Source organism: Eupeodes corollae, chromosome 1 (assembly GCF_945859685.1).
Source record: "Eupeodes corollae chromosome 1, idEupCoro1.1, whole genome shotgun sequence".
NCBI lineage: Eukaryota > Metazoa > Arthropoda > Insecta > Diptera > Syrphidae > Eupeodes > Eupeodes corollae.
In genome coordinates this window covers 184,104,354-184,123,584 of record NC_079147.1, presented here as the reverse complement: position 1 = coordinate 184,123,584, position 19,231 = coordinate 184,104,354, and the positions used below count along the sequence as shown (strand labels likewise).

The window sequence follows — 19,231 nt, the reverse complement described above, 5'->3', positions numbered from 1 at the left end:
AGCAATATACTCAATACTCATGTATGTACGTTTAAAACCAAGTATAAACATCCATAAAAATGCAAATTTCCAATTGCTATAATAATAATAAACTTCTATAGACCATAAAGTATTTCATAATAATCATGTATATGTACAAATACGTGGTGTATGTATTTGTGTTGTATGTGATGCGATGACTTCGATGGAAATAACCCGTATTGTTCCTTTTTAGATTCCATTGATAGGAGGAAAAAATAAAATAATTGAAAACATATGGATTTCATCTTTTAAACAAAACCAACGACAAACAAAAATCTGAATTTTTGAATTAGACATTAGATACCTGGGTAAGAGTTGATATTACGAGTATATTAATTTTGTTTAACGATTTCTGATAGAATCAAATCGTTTTTAGAATCACACGGAACGTGTTTGGTTACGAAAAATGTTGAACTTTAAAAAATTGAAATATTAGAAAGTTGAGAAAGCAGATTGAATTTTTCGCTATCAGGATTTTAATAACATATAACATCTTCAAAATGAAAAATTAAAAAAAACAGTGTTCAAATGACTATTTTTCAACTTAACTTTCAACTTGTGTTTTTGGCTCAAAGTTTTTACTTTGTTTCACTACTAAGAAATAAGAATATCTCAGCCATATTTTAAAATTCAAACTTTGTTTCAATTCGAAAAACTTGGTGCAATTTATTGCTTTTCTCAAACAAGTCGCTGAAACTTATTCTTGGTTTATTATTTAACATTAATATTGTTTAATATTAAGTTGATTAAAAAATAGAAAGGTAAATTCTTCTCAAAAATAACTAGCACCACTTTCAAAGGTATTTTAAATAGACGTTATTTAATTTAAAGATTATAGTTCGAAGTGTTTCATTAAAAATTCTGGGGTACCTCAAGGTAGAACTTTGGGACCTATTCTATTCAAACAATTTTTAAATGATTTATCATCTGTTCTTAAAATTTGTTTTACGTCCTATTTAAGACTGATTTTAAAAGAACGGTGTAAGTTTATTAATTTTCTTATCTTAAGGTTAAACGTTTAAAGGGATTAATGTCTACAAATTTTGAAGTCCCATGCCAACAGCAAAATTCTAATCTTTTAAAAAGGTTAAAATCTATCGGCTAATGTATTTGGTATTTTTTTGTTGAATTATTTGTGGCCTTTAGTTTTTCATAGTAAGATTGTTTTTATTTTTGTCACTGCTAGTTAAACTAATTAACCTCTTAAAAAAATCAAAGTTATCAAAATTGACAAAAAAAAATGTATTACCAACAATTTTAAATACAAAAGCCGAACACTGTTGTTTATGTAGTTACAGAATACACACTCGTATATTCTGAAAATACTTACCGACGTCAAAGTCTCATAAGTTGATAGTTAATAACTGGTTTAAAATCTGTTAAGAGTGCTTAAACCTATAAAACGAATGTCTTCAAGTTATCAATTGGAACATTTTCATTTTTGCACATTCATGCATATGGTTTAGGGGGAACGGTATACAGCAAATTATTCGAAATAATGCGAGGGAACATGAATTTTGAGAAAGTCTTTTCGAAAATTTAGTCCCGACGAATAATACTCTGCACACAGGCACTCTGGGGACAGGCAAATTATACTTGTTTTGATTTTATATAGCGTTACCAAAGAGACGAGTACCCCTGGTGTCATGGTTAGTGCGTTGGACTGATATTTCGGAGGGTTTGGGTTCAATCACTGCCTGTGGGATCTACAGTTTTTTTCACGGGTAGAAATTGACAATTCCTCCAAGAGTAACTCTTGTCAAGAAAAGTACTTTTAAAAATAAGCTTTTCTTATTCGGCTTAAGACTTTGGGTAAACTCCATCCCTGACAACATTATTCGTACAAAGGAATGGTTGAAAGATGTAAGTCACCAGGCTCTAGTTCTCAACGGACCTAATTTATTTCTTACAAGATAGGAATTATATTTTAAACGAAACAATTTTTCTAAATTTAAAAAAAAGATCGAATAAAAACTATTTTCAAACTCTTTCCATTGCACTACGAAAGTAAATTAGTTGAGTTCTACAGAATGTATTAACACGTATTTTCAACTAAAACCGCGAATTGAATTTTCAGTCTTAATATTTCTCTGAACTTTTTTTTAAGAGTTTTAGAACTAGATATAACAATTGAGTTCTTTGAATTGCACTAAATTTTAGAACAATTCAATTGTAAATCAAAACGTTGAAAAAAAAACTATACAGTAAAACATAGTATTGATTTCACGACAAAACTGAAAAACCCAACTTTCTAATAGTAACCAATAATAAACTTTTTTTATTTGGGAATGCAATCTATAAAAAATTCAATATAAAGATTGCATTCATTGAAATCACCTAAAGCAATGGACTTAATATTTTGCAATCTCCAACCATTTTTTCTAAAATCATTTGACTGTAATCAATTGATTGCAATCATTTGAGACGTCATGAATTTTTTGCATTCTTTTTGAAGTATTTGCATTTACTTGAAGCTTTTGGATTCTTAAGAAGTTTTTCAAAAGAATGAAAAGAATTCAAGTAAATGTAAAGACCGCATGAAATTCTAAATGATTGGAGAACAAATGATTGCAGTCTTTCTAAGGTCAAATGATTCGTGATTGCAAAACTTGAAGTAAATATCTTTAGTTGAAATCAATGAATGCAATCTTTAAGTTGAATTCAATAAATGATTTATAAAATTTCACGTTTTTTTTAATATAAACAACTGATCATTAAAATTTACCATCTCCCTATCATCACTTTTTTCATGACAATAAATCTATCTTAAGTTAAGGGTTATGTCAATCATCTACAATTTCATTAATACTTTGTTGTAAATAGATACAAGTATAGAGATGCACGACGATTGTCCAATGTGAAGAATTTGAAATTTTATATAGCAATGTTCGCTATGCTAGAGTGTGAAAATTGACATTTATTGAACAGAAAACAAAAGCTCTATAGTTTTTTTTTTTTTTTAATTGATGAAAATGACATTCATTTTGAAAATTCTCTACATGCTTCATATATATAAAAAACAAAAATAAACTTAAAATTATGTTATATAGAAAAAGATTTTAAATCACAAAACAAAAAGAAAAATGTTGTATGTCAACAAACTTAAAAACTTAAAAAATAATAAAAATTGAAAATCAAACTCAAAAAAACGAAGGCACAATAAAAACTTCCCAACTACTTACTGCAGGCATTAGTTGATCAGTGCTTCGAACGCGAGTCACCTTATTTTTCGTTATGACTTTCTTAACGCATCTCTCCACTTGTTGGTTCCATTTCATGAATCCCACGTAGCTCATATAAATACTAAATAGTATCAGCGCCTCCCACCAGTAAATTAAATTATCACGAAAAAAATAAATCAAAATTAAGAGACTTAAACTGTAAAATGAGCAATCGCGAAATAGCGGCCACCACGTTAGTGTTAGGATGGTTTTCGAAAATAGCGCACACATACCGATCACGAAGAGGATATTGAATACGGCCGAACCGACAATTGTACCAATACCAACATCGTCGAACGAAACGAATACACCAATAACGGATGTGAAAAGCTCGGGCGCGCTTCCGCCAGCGGCCATGAATGTAGCACCGGCTACATCGTCGGTAATACCTAGTTTTTCGATGATCACATCCAAAGAAGGCACGAAAAACTCGTCGCACACAATCGCTAATGCGACAAACATATAAATAACACCAATTATATGACATATAACAGCACCGTTTTCTAACTGTTCCTTTGTAAATAGGTCCGGGGGGAATAGAGGGGTTTTTGTGACTGTTATGTTAGGACCCGTTGCTGAAATGAAAAATAAGAAAAAAGAGAGAGAGATATAAATAAAGGAAATTAGTGGTTTTGTATTTTTCTTTTCTTTTTTTTGCAAGTAAGTATTTTATGTAGTATATTTTTTTCTGTTTGCTTTAATTAAATAAAAACAAATTAAAAATAACAAAGCTAAAGGGGATACAAGAACAGAAAAGAGACAGAGAAAGACAGAGAGAGTGAGTGGAAAGTGCTTTTAAGAGATACAGACAGAGAGAGAGAGAGATTAGAAGAATCAGTGTATTGGAACAATTTTTCTTACATCTGCTGTTACAACAGACTCATTCGAACCACTCGTTTGATTCACTTCGAATTTATTCATTCATTTGCTTTGACATTTTAAGTTGAGTAATATTGAATAAATTTCAGATTAATTTTGAAAAATCGATCTTATTTTATTAAATTGCATATACAAATCAGGAATTTCATATTACATTAATATTAAACCAATTCCAAAATAAGCTTTTTCGATTTGATAAAGTATTATTGGATTTATTAAAAAAGAACCACTTGTAGTTAAAAAAAACAACGTTATCATTGTAAAAATTAAATTGCTTACTCAACTTCTAAACTTAATTCATAACAATATTGGATCTGTTCTTTTCGACAGCTGTCACTTGATTTTATGTTTAGACGATTGACAAGATAAAAGAGAATATTCTGAAATTAATCCGAGCCCGAAATCATTTTTAAACCTAATTCAATAAAAACCCTAATATTTATATAGTAGTGCTGAATTCTTGGCTATTACATAAATTATATGCGTTTTATTTCGTCTTGAAAATTACACGTCTTGAAAACACGTCTTGAAAACACACTTTATAAGGGAATCTCTAGACATGTTGAAATAAGAAAAACGGTAAAAACTTAGAGTTGTCTTAATTGATTACATTATAATTATGGAACGCTACCGAGGCTACTTTAAGATGTGTTGTATGCCAATTCTCATTCAACTTGTAATTGTACTTAAACATAATGGTTTAAAGTTTTCAACGACTAAGTAAAATGTTAAATTATTTTTTTTAGAAATTAGCTAAGCTTAAAAGATAATTAGCCTAATTTTAAACTATGTTTAACTCTTCCTAACTCTAAAAAATTTGCTGAAGAATCACAGAATAGCTACTTGAGTTTGCTTACTTTGTTTATTTTCACGAAGAGTCACTTTTTTAGACATGTCTGGATGCTCCCTGAATAAATGCCTAAATATTTAGAAGATTGACAGCTAGTAAATTGTTAAGTCCTTAACTTCTTTAAAATTTTGCAAAAATATAATTTTAAGTACTCTCAAACATTGAAAAAAAAACTGGCGAATGGGTGTGTTATTCGTACGGAATAAAATGATGGATATATTTTTAAACTTTGTATTTAAGGGTTTTAGGTAATTGAAACTAAAAATTCTCTACATCTTAAGTTCTACAAAATTTAGCTCAAAATATTTTCTTGTAACATTTAAAAGTTAATTTATACAATTTTGCTTTTACAAAAATGTTAAGTTAAAAACTATTACTGTCATCAAGACCTTTCAAAAGTAATGCACATTTATGTAAGTAGTTTCTTGTTTTTCGAGAATGTTAACTTCAAGATTTTGAACGAAGTATTTTCAGGACCTGTACTTCCTACTTTCAGAAAAAAACACCCCCCAAAATTAAAAACATTAACCTTTTCACAATTATACTTCTTCTTTAAAGTAGGGTACTCGTGGGATTGATGTCACACTTTTTAAAAAATCAATGTAATTCTTTTATAAAATAAAACTTAAAAATGCATATTCTTCCATCATAATTAAAGTTTTAATTTAAAAATAATTAATAACAAAGCAAAATTGAACACATGAGTGTTATGTAATTTTTTTACTGGTCTGAATTTATTTTAATATTTGTGAATTTATTTTAATTATTACGCATAAATCCAAAAGGTTTCCTAGCAAAATGTCCATGTTCTAACGGTCTTCAAAATCGAAGGCATGTAGGGATTTTTGCTTTCAAGATTTTTTTATATATATGTATATTAGATCAGTTAAGTTTTGTTGTCTTTAAGAAATATATACATATGTATATAACAAAACTTAATGTTTTCCTTAAAAAAATTTACTGCCAAAACTATTCCTAAAATGATGCCGCACTGCATTTTGAAACTTAAGAAAACAAGAGAACATAGGGTCCATTTATACGAGTAGCTTATAACTTTTAGCTGGCTTCTTGCCATACAAAAACTCTGAAACTTGACAAAACACCTATTAACTCATTGCCGATTCGACTTTCTGCAAATAATTCATATAATTTAATAGAGGGCTTAAAACAAAATATCCGATAAAGCCAATTTTTTGCATTCCCTTTTAGGTTCAATACTTTTAATAATATGTCCAAATACGATATCCATTAGGGAATCAGGAGAGCGTTTAAAAGGATATGTCGATTTACATCCTCCTTAGTATTGCAATGACTGAAAAAGACCGAGAGTGGTAGATCATTCCACCATCGCATAGTAACTAAAGAACGAATCTCTGTACTTAATGGCTGAATCACAAACACACTTTAGCTTCGGCTTCACCTGACGTTTACAAGTTCAGCCATAGGAATTCAATGCATGCTATCACAATGGAGCTGTGACCTCACATTTCGTTTGACAATCGTTAGGAAAAGAACGTAATGTAACGTAATGTAAGTCCAAACTCTAGTTCAATTATCTGAACATTTGCACTGTCTGACAGCTCAACAGCTGCACAAAAATGTCAACAAACAAAATATTTGCTCTTTGGAGGGATGAAATAATAGAAATGTCATTCAAAGCAACCTCGAAGCAGGCCCACCGTAACGCAAAAGAAGCCGAAGCTGAAGCGTGTTTGTGATTGAACCATAAAAGTACGTACAAAGTTGGGTTCGAATACAATCTAATAGCACTCCTGGAGACACGAGTATTGCTTGATAAGAGCAATGCAACTCCCTATTTCACTAGAGCATAATCTGTTTAAATAACGGTAAAAAATTGTGAGACAAGACGGTGTTCAAGCAACGTAAATGATTCAACGATGATATTATCACAAATTTGAATGCTCAACATTCAACGCAGGAGCCTAGAATTGGTAGTTTTACTCAAGCTTTGGACGAGTTAAAGTCTTGTTGATAAAAGACAGGCCATAGGGGAAAAAACTTCCAAATATTTTAAGCTTTAAAGTGTGTTTGATGCATGAGCCATTCATGGGTAGTGGAGAAGGTGGTAAATTATGTTTTAAGGACGCACGTAAGCAGCATTAATTTTTTGGTCGCATTAAATTCTAATCGATTTTTGATTCTCCCTTTTAATGAGCTTATCATATCATTATCATTATTGCCGATGAATAACGACATCCGAAGGGTAGGGCTGTGAAACTAAAAACAAATATAAAAAGGTTACTATCAACAGCGAATTAAGTAAGTGAATTAGGAGTTTTAAGCAGAGATCATTAATAAAAATAAGAAAGAGTATCGGGGTAAGAACACATCTCTGGGGCACACCACCATTTATTTTCTTTCTCGCACTAGAATATTCCAATACTTCTTATATTAAACAGTCCGAAAAGGAATTTCAATTCCAACGAACGAGGGAAGACATTTTCGATAAAAGAGCTTAATACTACTACTACTACTATTGCTACGAAAAGCTTACTGACGGTCATTAAGAAGCCATCGGTCTTCAAGAAATTTCTTGAGCTGAAAGAGCGGGAAAGCCATTTGAGCCAGAGGACGTATGTGTGTTAAGACCTTTTAGGACTTTAGACGAAATAAGACTAGTCCCATAGAAAAATTAACGCTCTTAAGTTCATTCGGAGCAAAGAGATAAGATTTCGCGTACAAATTTTTACTAAACGAATAAAAGGTTAAAAAATGACTAAATGATCAGAAATATGGATTTGGTTGAGTGCGGCATCTTTCCCAAAATAACCCTACATATAGATGGAAATTTAAATATATCCTAAACATATAACTCTTTGCAAAACAAAACATTATATTAATTTGACAGCAACACCAAGCAACTATACAAAACACAACACAACACCACTAAAATTTGCCACCCTCAAAAATAATAACGACAACAACCAAAGTTAGTAGTCCTCGAGGTAGAAGTCCTCCCGCTAGGTGGTACGTAGTAGGCACTTCTATACTGCCTACCTAATACCTACTACATAATAAGTGACAATTAAAATGCATAAAACAACCGTTGCTTGTGCTTCGTGTGCAACTAAATGCCTCCACTTAATAATGTGGGGCATAAATTTTGTTGAAAACGACCACTACCACAACGATGCCGACGACAACGACAACGAGTATGAAAGGACTACCCTTATAGCGTTCGTTGGGGTTGTTGGGGTCGTAAGTAACATGCAATTGAATTTCAGCGAAAACCAGAGAGAGATTTTCCCAAAACCTACCTATATACTGATTGCTGGAGCCTGTCAAGCTTGTTTTTAATTTTATTTTATTTTTGTTTAATTAATTAAAAGTCATGATGCACTTCTACGAAATAATAATAACTGCATATTATTATTATGTGCCAGTTGTTCATGATGTGGCTGTGTGTATTTTTCATCTCTCTCACTTGTCAGCTATAAATCGTTTTTAAATATAAACGTGCAGCGCTGTAATAAATATTGCCAGAAATTTAAATTACTCTGCAATTCTATTGATAACCTCATTAAATATACTCATACAACTAGTGAAATTAGTCTAGGAGTTATATGGCGCAAAACGGCCATAGGTTTTCTAGTCTACTTTAGGACTCAGGACAATATAATGTAGATAGTAATCCTTTTTGAAGCTTTAGAATTGTTGATTGTTGTAATTTGTTTTGTCGGAAAGTCAACGTTTCTGCTGTGTAGCTTGTTCAAAACATATTGAATTTTTATTTTAAGTTAACATTTAAAATAATTGAGGTCTAAAATTGTGTACTAATTATGTGTCTGCTTCTACCGCAATTTCAGTGTTCTGTTATTCTTTTGAAAAGTTATGGACTCACAGAAATTAAACCTTTTACTTTTATATATTTATAAAATTAGAAAATTATAGAAACGGGTTTATTTTGACAGTAAATGGTGGTAAAGATGTTTTGCCGGTGTGATTTTGGAGTTGTATGCTAAATTTTTGTTTCGTTTTCGATTAAAATATCCTTGCAACTGGTGTCCCAAAATTTGTACACATTTAAAATAAACCTCAACTTGTATAGTAAAATGTTGGCAAACTAATATTTAAAATCAAATGACTTATTGCACCATTTTCAAAATTGTTTGAGATCATCTTGACGGAGTTAATTAATAATTTCAAACTTTTTACCATCATCGTCATAGGAGTAGTCAAATTATTAAAAAAAAAAAAAAAAAACAGCATTGGACTTAGGCGACTCCCTTGAGGCACTCTAGAATTGACTTTAAACATGACATGAAAGGTTGCTCCTGAACATGCCGCTATAACATCTGTCTTTAAGATATGACGAGATCCACATAAAACCACGTTCAGTAAGTCCAATACCACTAAATTTATGAAGAAGAATTTCAAGTTAAAGTTTGTAAAGCTTCAAGAGACTTGACAGTGTTTTTCGAATGCATTCAAACAAAATGTACAAAATTGTAATAAATCAATAATTGTAAAATTGTTTTTTTATATACCCATGTTGATTCTTTTATAAAATATAACAACGAACAATTAAAAGATATTAAACTGAAGACAAGGGATTCTTACTCTTTAATTGCTGACAATTTCGATATAGAACGATAATTCTTAACTAAATTTGTAGAACCTTTTTTTATGGACTGGCTTTGGGTATGAATGTTTACAAGGATCTGTGAACTTAAAACATTTCAGAAACTCTTTGAAAAGAAGAGACAATAGAAAGCAAACATAACACTTACATTTTTTCAACTAAAATTATGGTATTCCATCAGGACTAGGACTGAAATATTCATTCAGGTTTAATTTAATTGTCACTTATAGAAGTTTCGGAAATCAAAAAATTGTGTTGATGTAAGATGACTGTATTAGGTAAAACAAACAGTGCGTTGAGATTTAGGGCCTAGTGACTTACAACTCCTAGCCATTTCTGTGTGTGAAGTGTGAGTACTTTTGTCAGGAATGCAGGGGACCTAAAATGTATAAGCCGAATCCGAACGGTGAAATAAAATAGTTAGAGCAGGATGGTGACGATCTTCATGTACAAACTTTAAATCGCATGGGATAACAGCAGCATCAGTATATTCATTACATCATATAAGTAGACAAGATCCAATATTCTGATTTAAACCAAAATTTGTTTATTTTCGAACCAGATGCAGGCAAGTTATAAAATCATTAGTTAATCAGCACCATTTCAAATAGGGAAGATCAAAGCCACCAATAATAATTATCTCATCAGTTTCATCTCAATTACTTAAATATTGTTCCTATGGAATTGTTCAAATTTCGGTAGCGGAGACACATAAACAAAACCAGAAGACATTTTTATTTTAACGCAGAGTATTTCAATACGAGATTGCAAAAAAATTGTCAACAAGTGAATATATAAGAGATCTTCATATTCCAATCAATAAACCTCCACCAACAATTGAGTGTTTGATCATCACGTCACTAAAAGATAAGTTTAACCATGTTTGAGTTTATATTTTTATAAACCTTGATAGTTTTTGTCTTTAGTCTGTTGATATTTATATTATATATTAATACTTTTTATAGCTGAGTAGGCAAGGATTTTGCATTGTCAGTGCTTGTGGAAAATTTGTGCTCTCTGACTTTGCCAGTCTGTTTTCAAATTCAATCATGAATAAGATCTAAACACGGTTAGCTTAGTTTAGTTAACTTCAGTGACATTGAAATTAACATTGAAATTATTTAAGGCTAAAATATAGGAACAATCAGTATGATTTGCCAATACGTCACGAATGAACATAACACCAGAAAACTTTCTTCGAATGTTCGGAGGCATGATTCCAAATAATTTACATCGCGTTCCATAGGAAGGCATATCTATATTCAAATTAAACCTTTTCATTAATACTATAGTGAATTTGAATTTGTAAAAAGTTTTTTAATTGGCACTGGTAGATTTTGGCGCCCCGTGGCGGCCGTGAAAGTGTACAGCAGAACCCGCAGCAGATCCAACTGAGCCAGGAGCTTAAAGTTCATGATCATAGACAATGCCGTTTTTTTCGCTGACTGGGCTTCGAATCGTTTGGAAGAGGACACCAATTAAAAATAAATCATTTTTAGTGACGAGGCGCATTGTTGGATGAATTGCTGTGTTCACAAGCAAAAATGACGTATATGGGACGGCACCAACCCACGCGAGGTTCACCAAGCGATAATGCATCCTCAAAAAGTCAAATTTACCGTTTGGTGTGAATTTTGGGCCGGCGGCGGCGGCGGCGTAATTGATCCGTACTTTTTTGGAAACGAGGTTAGTGAGCTGGTCAACGTCATCATCGAGTGCTACATTACGTTGATAACTAATTTCTTATGGCCCAAATTGAACCATACGGACTAAACGCCATGTGGTTTTAGCCGGACGGAGCTACGTGCCACACAGCAAATGCCACGATTGACATTTCCCATGAACGATTTGATGGTAAGGTTTTCTCTCACAGGGGTAATGTAAATTGGCCACCAAGGTCATGCGATTTGACCAAGCTAGACTTTTTGCTGTGGGGTTTCTTGAAGTCACAATTCACTGCAAGTAAATCACAATCGATCGATGCCCTAAAGGTGAACATAACACAGGCCATCAATCAAATTGAACCGGATCTATGCGGAAGTCATTGTAAATTGGACCACTCGGATCCATGCCACCGTAAGAAGCCGAGGCGGGTATTTGAATAATGTCATATTCCACACTTAAAGGCATAAATGAGACTTTTCAAATAAAAGGTGAAAAATTAATAGAAGAGTTACCTTCATACGAGGAACACCAAATAGTACTCAAACGCTCAAGAGTAGATCTAACAAAAACGCAAAACAGTCATTTCAAACTATTTGGATCACAGAACTCTTTTGAATTATGTAAGATAAATCTCAACAATGAGTTGACTTTTGCTACTAAAAAATCTATGTTTTAGGAAATCAAGCTTTTAGTCAAAAATTACACCTAGGTCCTTTTTAGAGGATACTGTCAAAAAATGTATTATTTATTTTATAAAAAAAGTTGATAGATACAGGCTGAGAAAGGATTAATCGACGTGCAATTCGATTATCTCTCAAGATCTTCTTGCAATAAAATGCAATTCTGTTCTGTTTTGTTTTTATACAGTGACAGACTTTTAAATTATGCACATACATGAGACACTTTGAATTTAAAAATGCGTTGAGAATGTCATTGATAAATATTAAGAAAAAAAAAGAGGACCGAAATGGCTTCCTTGAGGAACTCCCTAGGTAGCGGTGATTGGTTGAAGAGAGAATGTTATTAATACGAAAACTTTGAAAACGATGCTTTAAGTATGCATCTATCCTGTTTTAAAACTTGGAGTGGAAACATATCCATATTTAATACATCATTAGACAAAACTTTATTTTGTATTTATTATTAAGATTGATTAATCTTTTATAAAAAGCACACCGGTTTTGAACCGCTTTATTTGTACCATAATCTTCGAAAAAGCCTTTCTTTTAGATCTTTTTTATTGAGCTTTAATTTACAAAATAAGAAATATAAAAACAAAATATAACTAAATTGTTCTTGATATTTTCTTAACATAGCTATTCTCTTTAAAATTTTGTTTTTATTCGTAAATTTAGTTCGGGTCTGAAATTCAAATTTTTTTAAGATAAATGTTTCTTAATTTTTGTTTAATTGTATCAACTTTTAGATATAAAAATTATCACAGTATGGAATCAGAACAAAATTTCTAAAAAAAAAAATATCCTGAAATAAATTTTATATTCCGACTTTAAAGTGTTAATTTTTTTATTTTCGATTTTTTTTTTCAAATGTAACAAATTTGACAAACTTATATAGAAAAACGTAAGAGATTTTCATAGAATTTCTGATTTAAAGTATTGTTAAGACCCCCCTTAAAACGATATTTATCAAATGTAGTTTTTCAATGTGGTTAACCATATGTATGTTACATAAAAACATAAAACACACACATTTAGTGGATATGTTAGCTACCCATCTATTTACAAGTTTTGTGTATAAACAAAAACTATAAAACTAAATTACATTTATTTATATTTTGAGATATTTGTTGTTTTTTAGGAATGGTTTTTGGGCAACTGATTTGGCAATGTAATGAAATTTATTTGTTGACCAATTTGCATACATTTGTTTGTTTTTTAATTAATGTCAAAATATCAATGCAGTGAGTCGAAATTTTTGTTTTATCGAGGTAACACACGAAAACAATACTCCTGTACGTTTGTCATGTCTTTAAATACATTATTATTAATTTAGTTAAATACACATTGGGGGTATTTGTTTGGGTAAATCAGTTTATTTAATAAACAATACGAGTATGTATAATTGATTTTGCAAACAAAAATAACATTAACTTGAATAAATTCCCAGATGATCAATTTAAAATGTAAAGACCAGTTGAAGCGAGTATACAAATACATTTCGGTTGAATTTTTCTAGGTTGTTATATTCGTTAGCAAAAATATAAATATGGTCAATCAAAAAGCGAGTGAGTTCAGTATAAATAAAGCTTTGATTTTTATATCTGACCCGTGGCATGATGGTTAGTGCGTTGGACCGTCATGCAATAGGTCTTGGGTTCAATCCCTGCCTGTGCCACCTAAGTTTTTTTCACGGGTACTGCCTCTTGTAAGGAATTGACAAATTCTCAAGAGAAATTCTTGTCATGAACAGTTCTTTCTCAAATTAGCAGTTTGTATTCCGCTTAACTGTAGGTCCCCTCCATTCCTGACAACAGTACTCGCACACAGGAATGCAATGGTCGCGAGTTGTAAGTTACAAGGCCCTAGTTTTTAACGGACTGTTGCGCCACCCAATTTATTTTTAATTTTTAATATTTCACCTTCCGCGACTTTTGTTCGGCTTTTTAATAAGGGTTAGTTTCAATGATTTCCACAAAAGTAACAAATGAAAAAAACATTTAAATATGAAACTTATACTCCACAGTTAACAAAGTCTCAAAATGTCGTGTTTAGAAAAAAGTATGCTTTGTATAATTTGTTAATACTTAAAGTATGAATATTATGCTCCTTAAGCAATCGCTTTGATTTTTTTTTTAAACCTGAAATTTTTTGTTAAACAGTTCAGTTTAATAGTTTGAGTGATAGGGACTCCTAAACTCTAAATTTTAAAACTTACCTCTTCAAAACCTACTAAAATAAATGGTGATTCTGTCACAGCCACATATCGTGCTTTAAGGGGAGAAAATCGTCGAACTACACAAGCAATTGGAAAATTTGTGAAGAAATTTAAAGAGACGGCATTGGTTATCCGAATTGTAAGGCTTGCGCATCATCGTTTCATTCGTACCACTGAAAATATCGCTGCTGTAAGTGAAAGTGTTGCCGAAGACCCGAATTGTTCGATTCTTCGTCCTTCTCAAAAATTGGGACTGTCTTCCGCCTCAATATGGCGTATTTTGCATTTGGATCTTCTACTCCTACATCAGTCCAGCTCACACAACAACTCAAGCCAGCTGACCATTCACAACGTCGTAGATACGTCGAATGGGTGCTTGAACAACAGGCGGTGGACGGCTATTTTTCGAACAAAATTTTCTTCAGCGATGAAGCACATTGTCGTAATTGCGCTTCTGAGAATTATCAAGTAATTGAAGAGAGGCCATTACATACACGAAAAGTCAGTGTTTAGTGCGCTCTTTGGTCCGGAGGTTGTGATAGAGCCTAACTTCTTCGAAAACGACGATGGAAAGAATGTCAACATCGACTCGGACGTTATAGTGATATGATAAGCGACTTATTCTTGCCTGCTATTGAAGAATACGACTTAGAGAATATGTAGTTTCAAGAAGAAGGTGCCACATGCCACACAATTCGAGTGAATATGGCTTTATTGCAAGAGACATTTCCCGATAGCGTAATTTCTCGTTGGGGCAATATCAACTGGCCACTAAGATCTTGCAATTTGACACCGCTTGACCTTCTTTTGTAGAGTTCCGCGAAACACCGTGTTAATGCAGATAATCCTTTAACTATTGGGGACTTAACAAAAATTCAAGTTATGGCTGAGATACCTCCCAATATTTGTCAAAAAGTGGTCGAAAATCACCTCAAAAGAATCGATGCTTGCAACAATTTATAATACATTTTACTCTTTTATTTATTGTAATAATTTTATGAACTAGTTGTAAAATTAAAATCAATTAATAAAATCTATTTCTAATTGTAATAATTTCTTTAAATGGCGCCCAACGTCAACCACACCTATACGAGTATGTGTAAGTTGTATGCATGTATACCAATCAATTCCAATAAATACAGCAACGAATATATATACATTTCTTTTCAAAGTTAAGAAAAATATATATCCACAAGCTCAACACATTTCAAAACCATATTCCAGCTTTTGTGTCAAAATTAGCTCAAAACGTAGACTGACTTTTTTCCACAATTGAATCAAGCACACATACCAAAATTTGTTGCATTGCAGATGCGCTACCTTTCTTTTTTTTCGTTCTTGTCAAGAGAGAACGATGCCATATTATATTCATCTTGTGTGCAAGATGAAAATATCCTTTCTCTCCAAAGATGTTCAACATTATTATTTTTATATTATTATTTTGTTTGTATCCTGGCATGATCCACTTTTATTTGCAACGGAAAAGAAAATTTTATATTAAAGAAAAAAGGACGAACACATAGAACGACAAAGGACGACGACGACGTCGACGTGGAAAGAATATGAAATAACCACGAACTGGTGAAGTGACACCTTCTTGTGTTCCAGAATCGAAAGACCGCAATGCACATCCCAGGGAAGAATCGTGTCGGTGCTGTGTTAGGACATCACAGACACAAATCACGAGGCAGGGTGGGATGACATTCTTTGAGGGAGCCGAACGTTGGAAATAGGGATTCGGTGTGCAAAAACGTGTTTATAACATTTTGTAGATTATTATTTTTTCTTTCTTTCTTGTGACACAGAAAGGGAGACTCCTTCCTTTTTTAAAGAAGTGCAAAACCTGGAATTTATAAAAATAAAAAAAATAGTTGACAGGTCTTCGCTAGAGGGAGCTTTACCCATAAACGGCTCGCGTCAGCGATAAAGATAGCTAAAGAATTGCAAATGATGAGTAAGTAACTTGGAGAGCTACTCTCAAGCCATCATCACATTGCTGACGAAGACGAAAACGATGATGAGAGGGCGATGGTGATGGCCAGCTCTGTGATTGTTGTTGGAACGGGGATGGTTATGGTGATGATGACGATGATGATGATGACCATGGCGGATATGTATATGAAGATGTTGAATTTTATGATGACGACGATAGGAGGGTATTATAGTTTGATGGTTTTTAGTTTTATATTGGAAGGGAAATTTTTATTTTTATGGATTGAATATACGAGTGTAGTAGCGAGGAGGGCTGTGCTATGATGTGATTTAAAATCATCTGTTTTTAGTTTTCGGTGAGATGTTGGTAAGTACTAAAAATAAAGGGCATTTTAAATCATGGACGGGAAATAGCAGAGCTCTATATAGGAGCAGTTGCTTAAAGGGTCCGATGATGGAAAATTTTTGATTTTCTACATTTCTGTGAGTTACGATATTAGCTAACCATTTAAGTATTATTTTTAGAGTTTTAAGTGAAACTTTTTAATATAAAAATAAACTTGTTTTATATGGAATGACAATTGATCATTCTATATTTTGTATTGTTTTGTTTTAAATAATTCCATTAAGTACCAGAAATATTGAAAATCAGAACTACAAAGCTGATACTTTTGCTTAACATCTGCTAATGTTTTAAAAACATTCCCAGTAAACGGTTACAGATTCAATACAGTTTTTTAATAGGTTAGTTAGTGGCCCATTGTGATCCCACATAAATCTTGAGAGTTTCTTCTAAGCTCAATAAAACAACTTTGAGTCCCTTGCGAAACGTGAGAGGCTTATTATGTTAATACGATTGAAATCGTTTAGATCGTTAAAGAATAATGCTCTTACACAAACTTTAACTTCATGTGGTTAAAATTCACGATAAATAAGCACATCATCCACGCATGCTTTTTATGTTGAAGGCCAAATCTGGACAGGAATTCAACTTTTAACGCATTTGATGCTCTGTCTGACTCCATTCAAGGAATTGTTGAATATTATCCTCACACTGAAATCGACATTGCGGGCGATTTTAATGCACACAATTCTTCTTAGCTTCGTTGTTCTGGCCAGTCAACGCCGGAAGGAAGGTATGTTGAAATCTTTGTTGAGTTAAATCAATTAACTCAGCTTGTCGATGAGCCAACTCGAATCCCTGGCGTTGAGGTCAATTCGCCAACACCCTAGACTTGTTTCTTACCTCTGACCCAATAAATACACAATCAGTGTATTACCGCCTCTAGGCACATCAGACCATTGTATCGTATCTGCAAAATTTTCATGTCTAAAAAACCCAGTTAATTCTTCAGGAACTTGAATTAGTCACGATTTTCACATAACTGGACAGGTGCCCCTAAAACAAGTTTAAATCTCTTGGATAGCATACAAAAAAGGGCTTTAAAAACGATAGGCGATAGAACTATAATCAAAACATTTACATCGCTAAAACACCACCACCATGTTTCATGCCTTTCGTTGTTTTATCGATATTTTTGTTTTGTTCTGTCGAATTAGCCAGTTGCATTCCACCCCTTGAACGATTCAGCCGTAATACTCGCACTTCCAGGAATGCTCATTAGTTAACCCTTTAGCTTAATTTCGGGCGTACTGTCAAGTATAGAGATTCTTTCTAAATCGCACATCGAGAATGTGGAATGCTTTAGCCAACTCTGTTTTTCCCTCCTATTTTGATTTCCCTATTTTCCTAATGCTCGCACTGTGTTTAAATATAAACATATACAGAGTACTAATAACCCCTTGAGCGCCTGTAAATTATAAAAAAAGTTATTCTTGCATTTTTAAGCTAGAGCAGGACATGTACAGATTAGGTAAAGAACTAATTCCTCCTCTTTCTATGCATACAGCTTCTGCAAAAGTCATTTGAGAATACGCCTAGCCGCGTGGAGTGCTTTCCTATTAGAAAGCGCTCGGTTATGACACCGATTAGCGAGCTTAAATGCGATCTGCTTAGAGATAGTAAGCGCTTTGATCGCTTTAAATCTAGTGTAGGCGAAATGTTATTTTATGACCTGACATGTGGTTATGTTATTCCACTTTATGTTTGCCTTCTATATAGACCTGGAATGTCTCTATGGCCCCTATGCCCGGCACCCAGCAAAGGTTAGTATTAAACTGGTGCAATCGACACTTATGGACGATTAAAGAGTTTGTAGAGACAGAGCCCAGAGATTTGATAGCGGTTTTACTATCTAAGACTAAGACTATCTAAGAAAATACGGATATCAGATGTTGATATCACTTTTTCTTTAAGCCAGGACAAGACTTCTATTATCGCCAAACAATCCGCCTGCAGCACGCTGCAATGATTGGCAAGACAGAATGAGAGACTTAATTTCAGTCGTTCAGAGCACCTACCATCAACCCCTCTATTTGTTTTTGATCCATCTGCGTAAAAGTGGACTGACTAATCTTTTAAGAACAACATTTTTGACACTTCCTTGTATATAGAATTTCCAATTTAGTTTTTTCTACAAAATAAGACCCTCGTCTGAGAACTTTAATTAGTATTTCTTCGAAAATAGAACTATTTATTTATTTATTGACTTCGTTAGATTAATAGATTTACAATGCTTTAAGCAATTTGCCAAAAAAAAGCTTAACTGAAGTGTTGAAAAAAATGTAATTTAAATGTTTTACTTTTGAAATCATCGCTCACAGAATACACCAAAAAGTAAAACTTGTTGTAAACTAAAGGGTACTGTTTTTACCATAATTCGATCTGCTTGATGTAGGACGTAAAGAAACCTGTCTTCTAATACTTGAAGAGCTATAATTAAAGTTTGATTGTTCCAGAATTGATGGTGATATGACTAACCCATTGACTAATTTTGTAATAAAAAATATCTGAATGTACTCTCTGTATTTAGAAAGCGATGGAAGATTTATGAGCATAAGCCTATGATTGTAGTGTGGAAGTCCGAGCCTACTGGACCATGGGAACAAAAGGAGGCAGAAGCGCATGAATATTCTTTGTACTTCTTCTATTCTGCTTATATGGGCTGAATAAAAAGGAGCCCATATTATGCAACCATATTCCAATATTGGTATTACAAATGACATATAAAAAAGTTTAAGAATATATGGGTCGCGAAAATCATG

At 32.7% G+C, this 19,231-nt stretch overlaps 1 protein-coding gene across 10 annotated transcripts in view; it reads right to left on the bottom strand.

The window, feature by feature from the left end:
• The window catches only part of LOC129943429 (sodium/potassium/calcium exchanger Nckx30C), a 213,152-nt gene that overhangs the window by 162,021 nt on the left and 31,900 nt on the right, over positions 1-19,231 (bottom strand). For 8 of the 10 annotated variants that reach the window (XM_056052867.1, XM_056052869.1, XM_056052870.1 and 5 more), the window contains exon 2: positions 3,204-3,817. In XM_056052867.1, the coding sequence (XP_055908842.1) occupies positions 3,204-3,817 (614 nt within the window). The remainder of the gene's footprint in view (positions 1-3,203; positions 3,818-19,231) is intronic. The other 2 variants (XM_056052868.1, XM_056052874.1) reach the window with 1 other exon arrangement.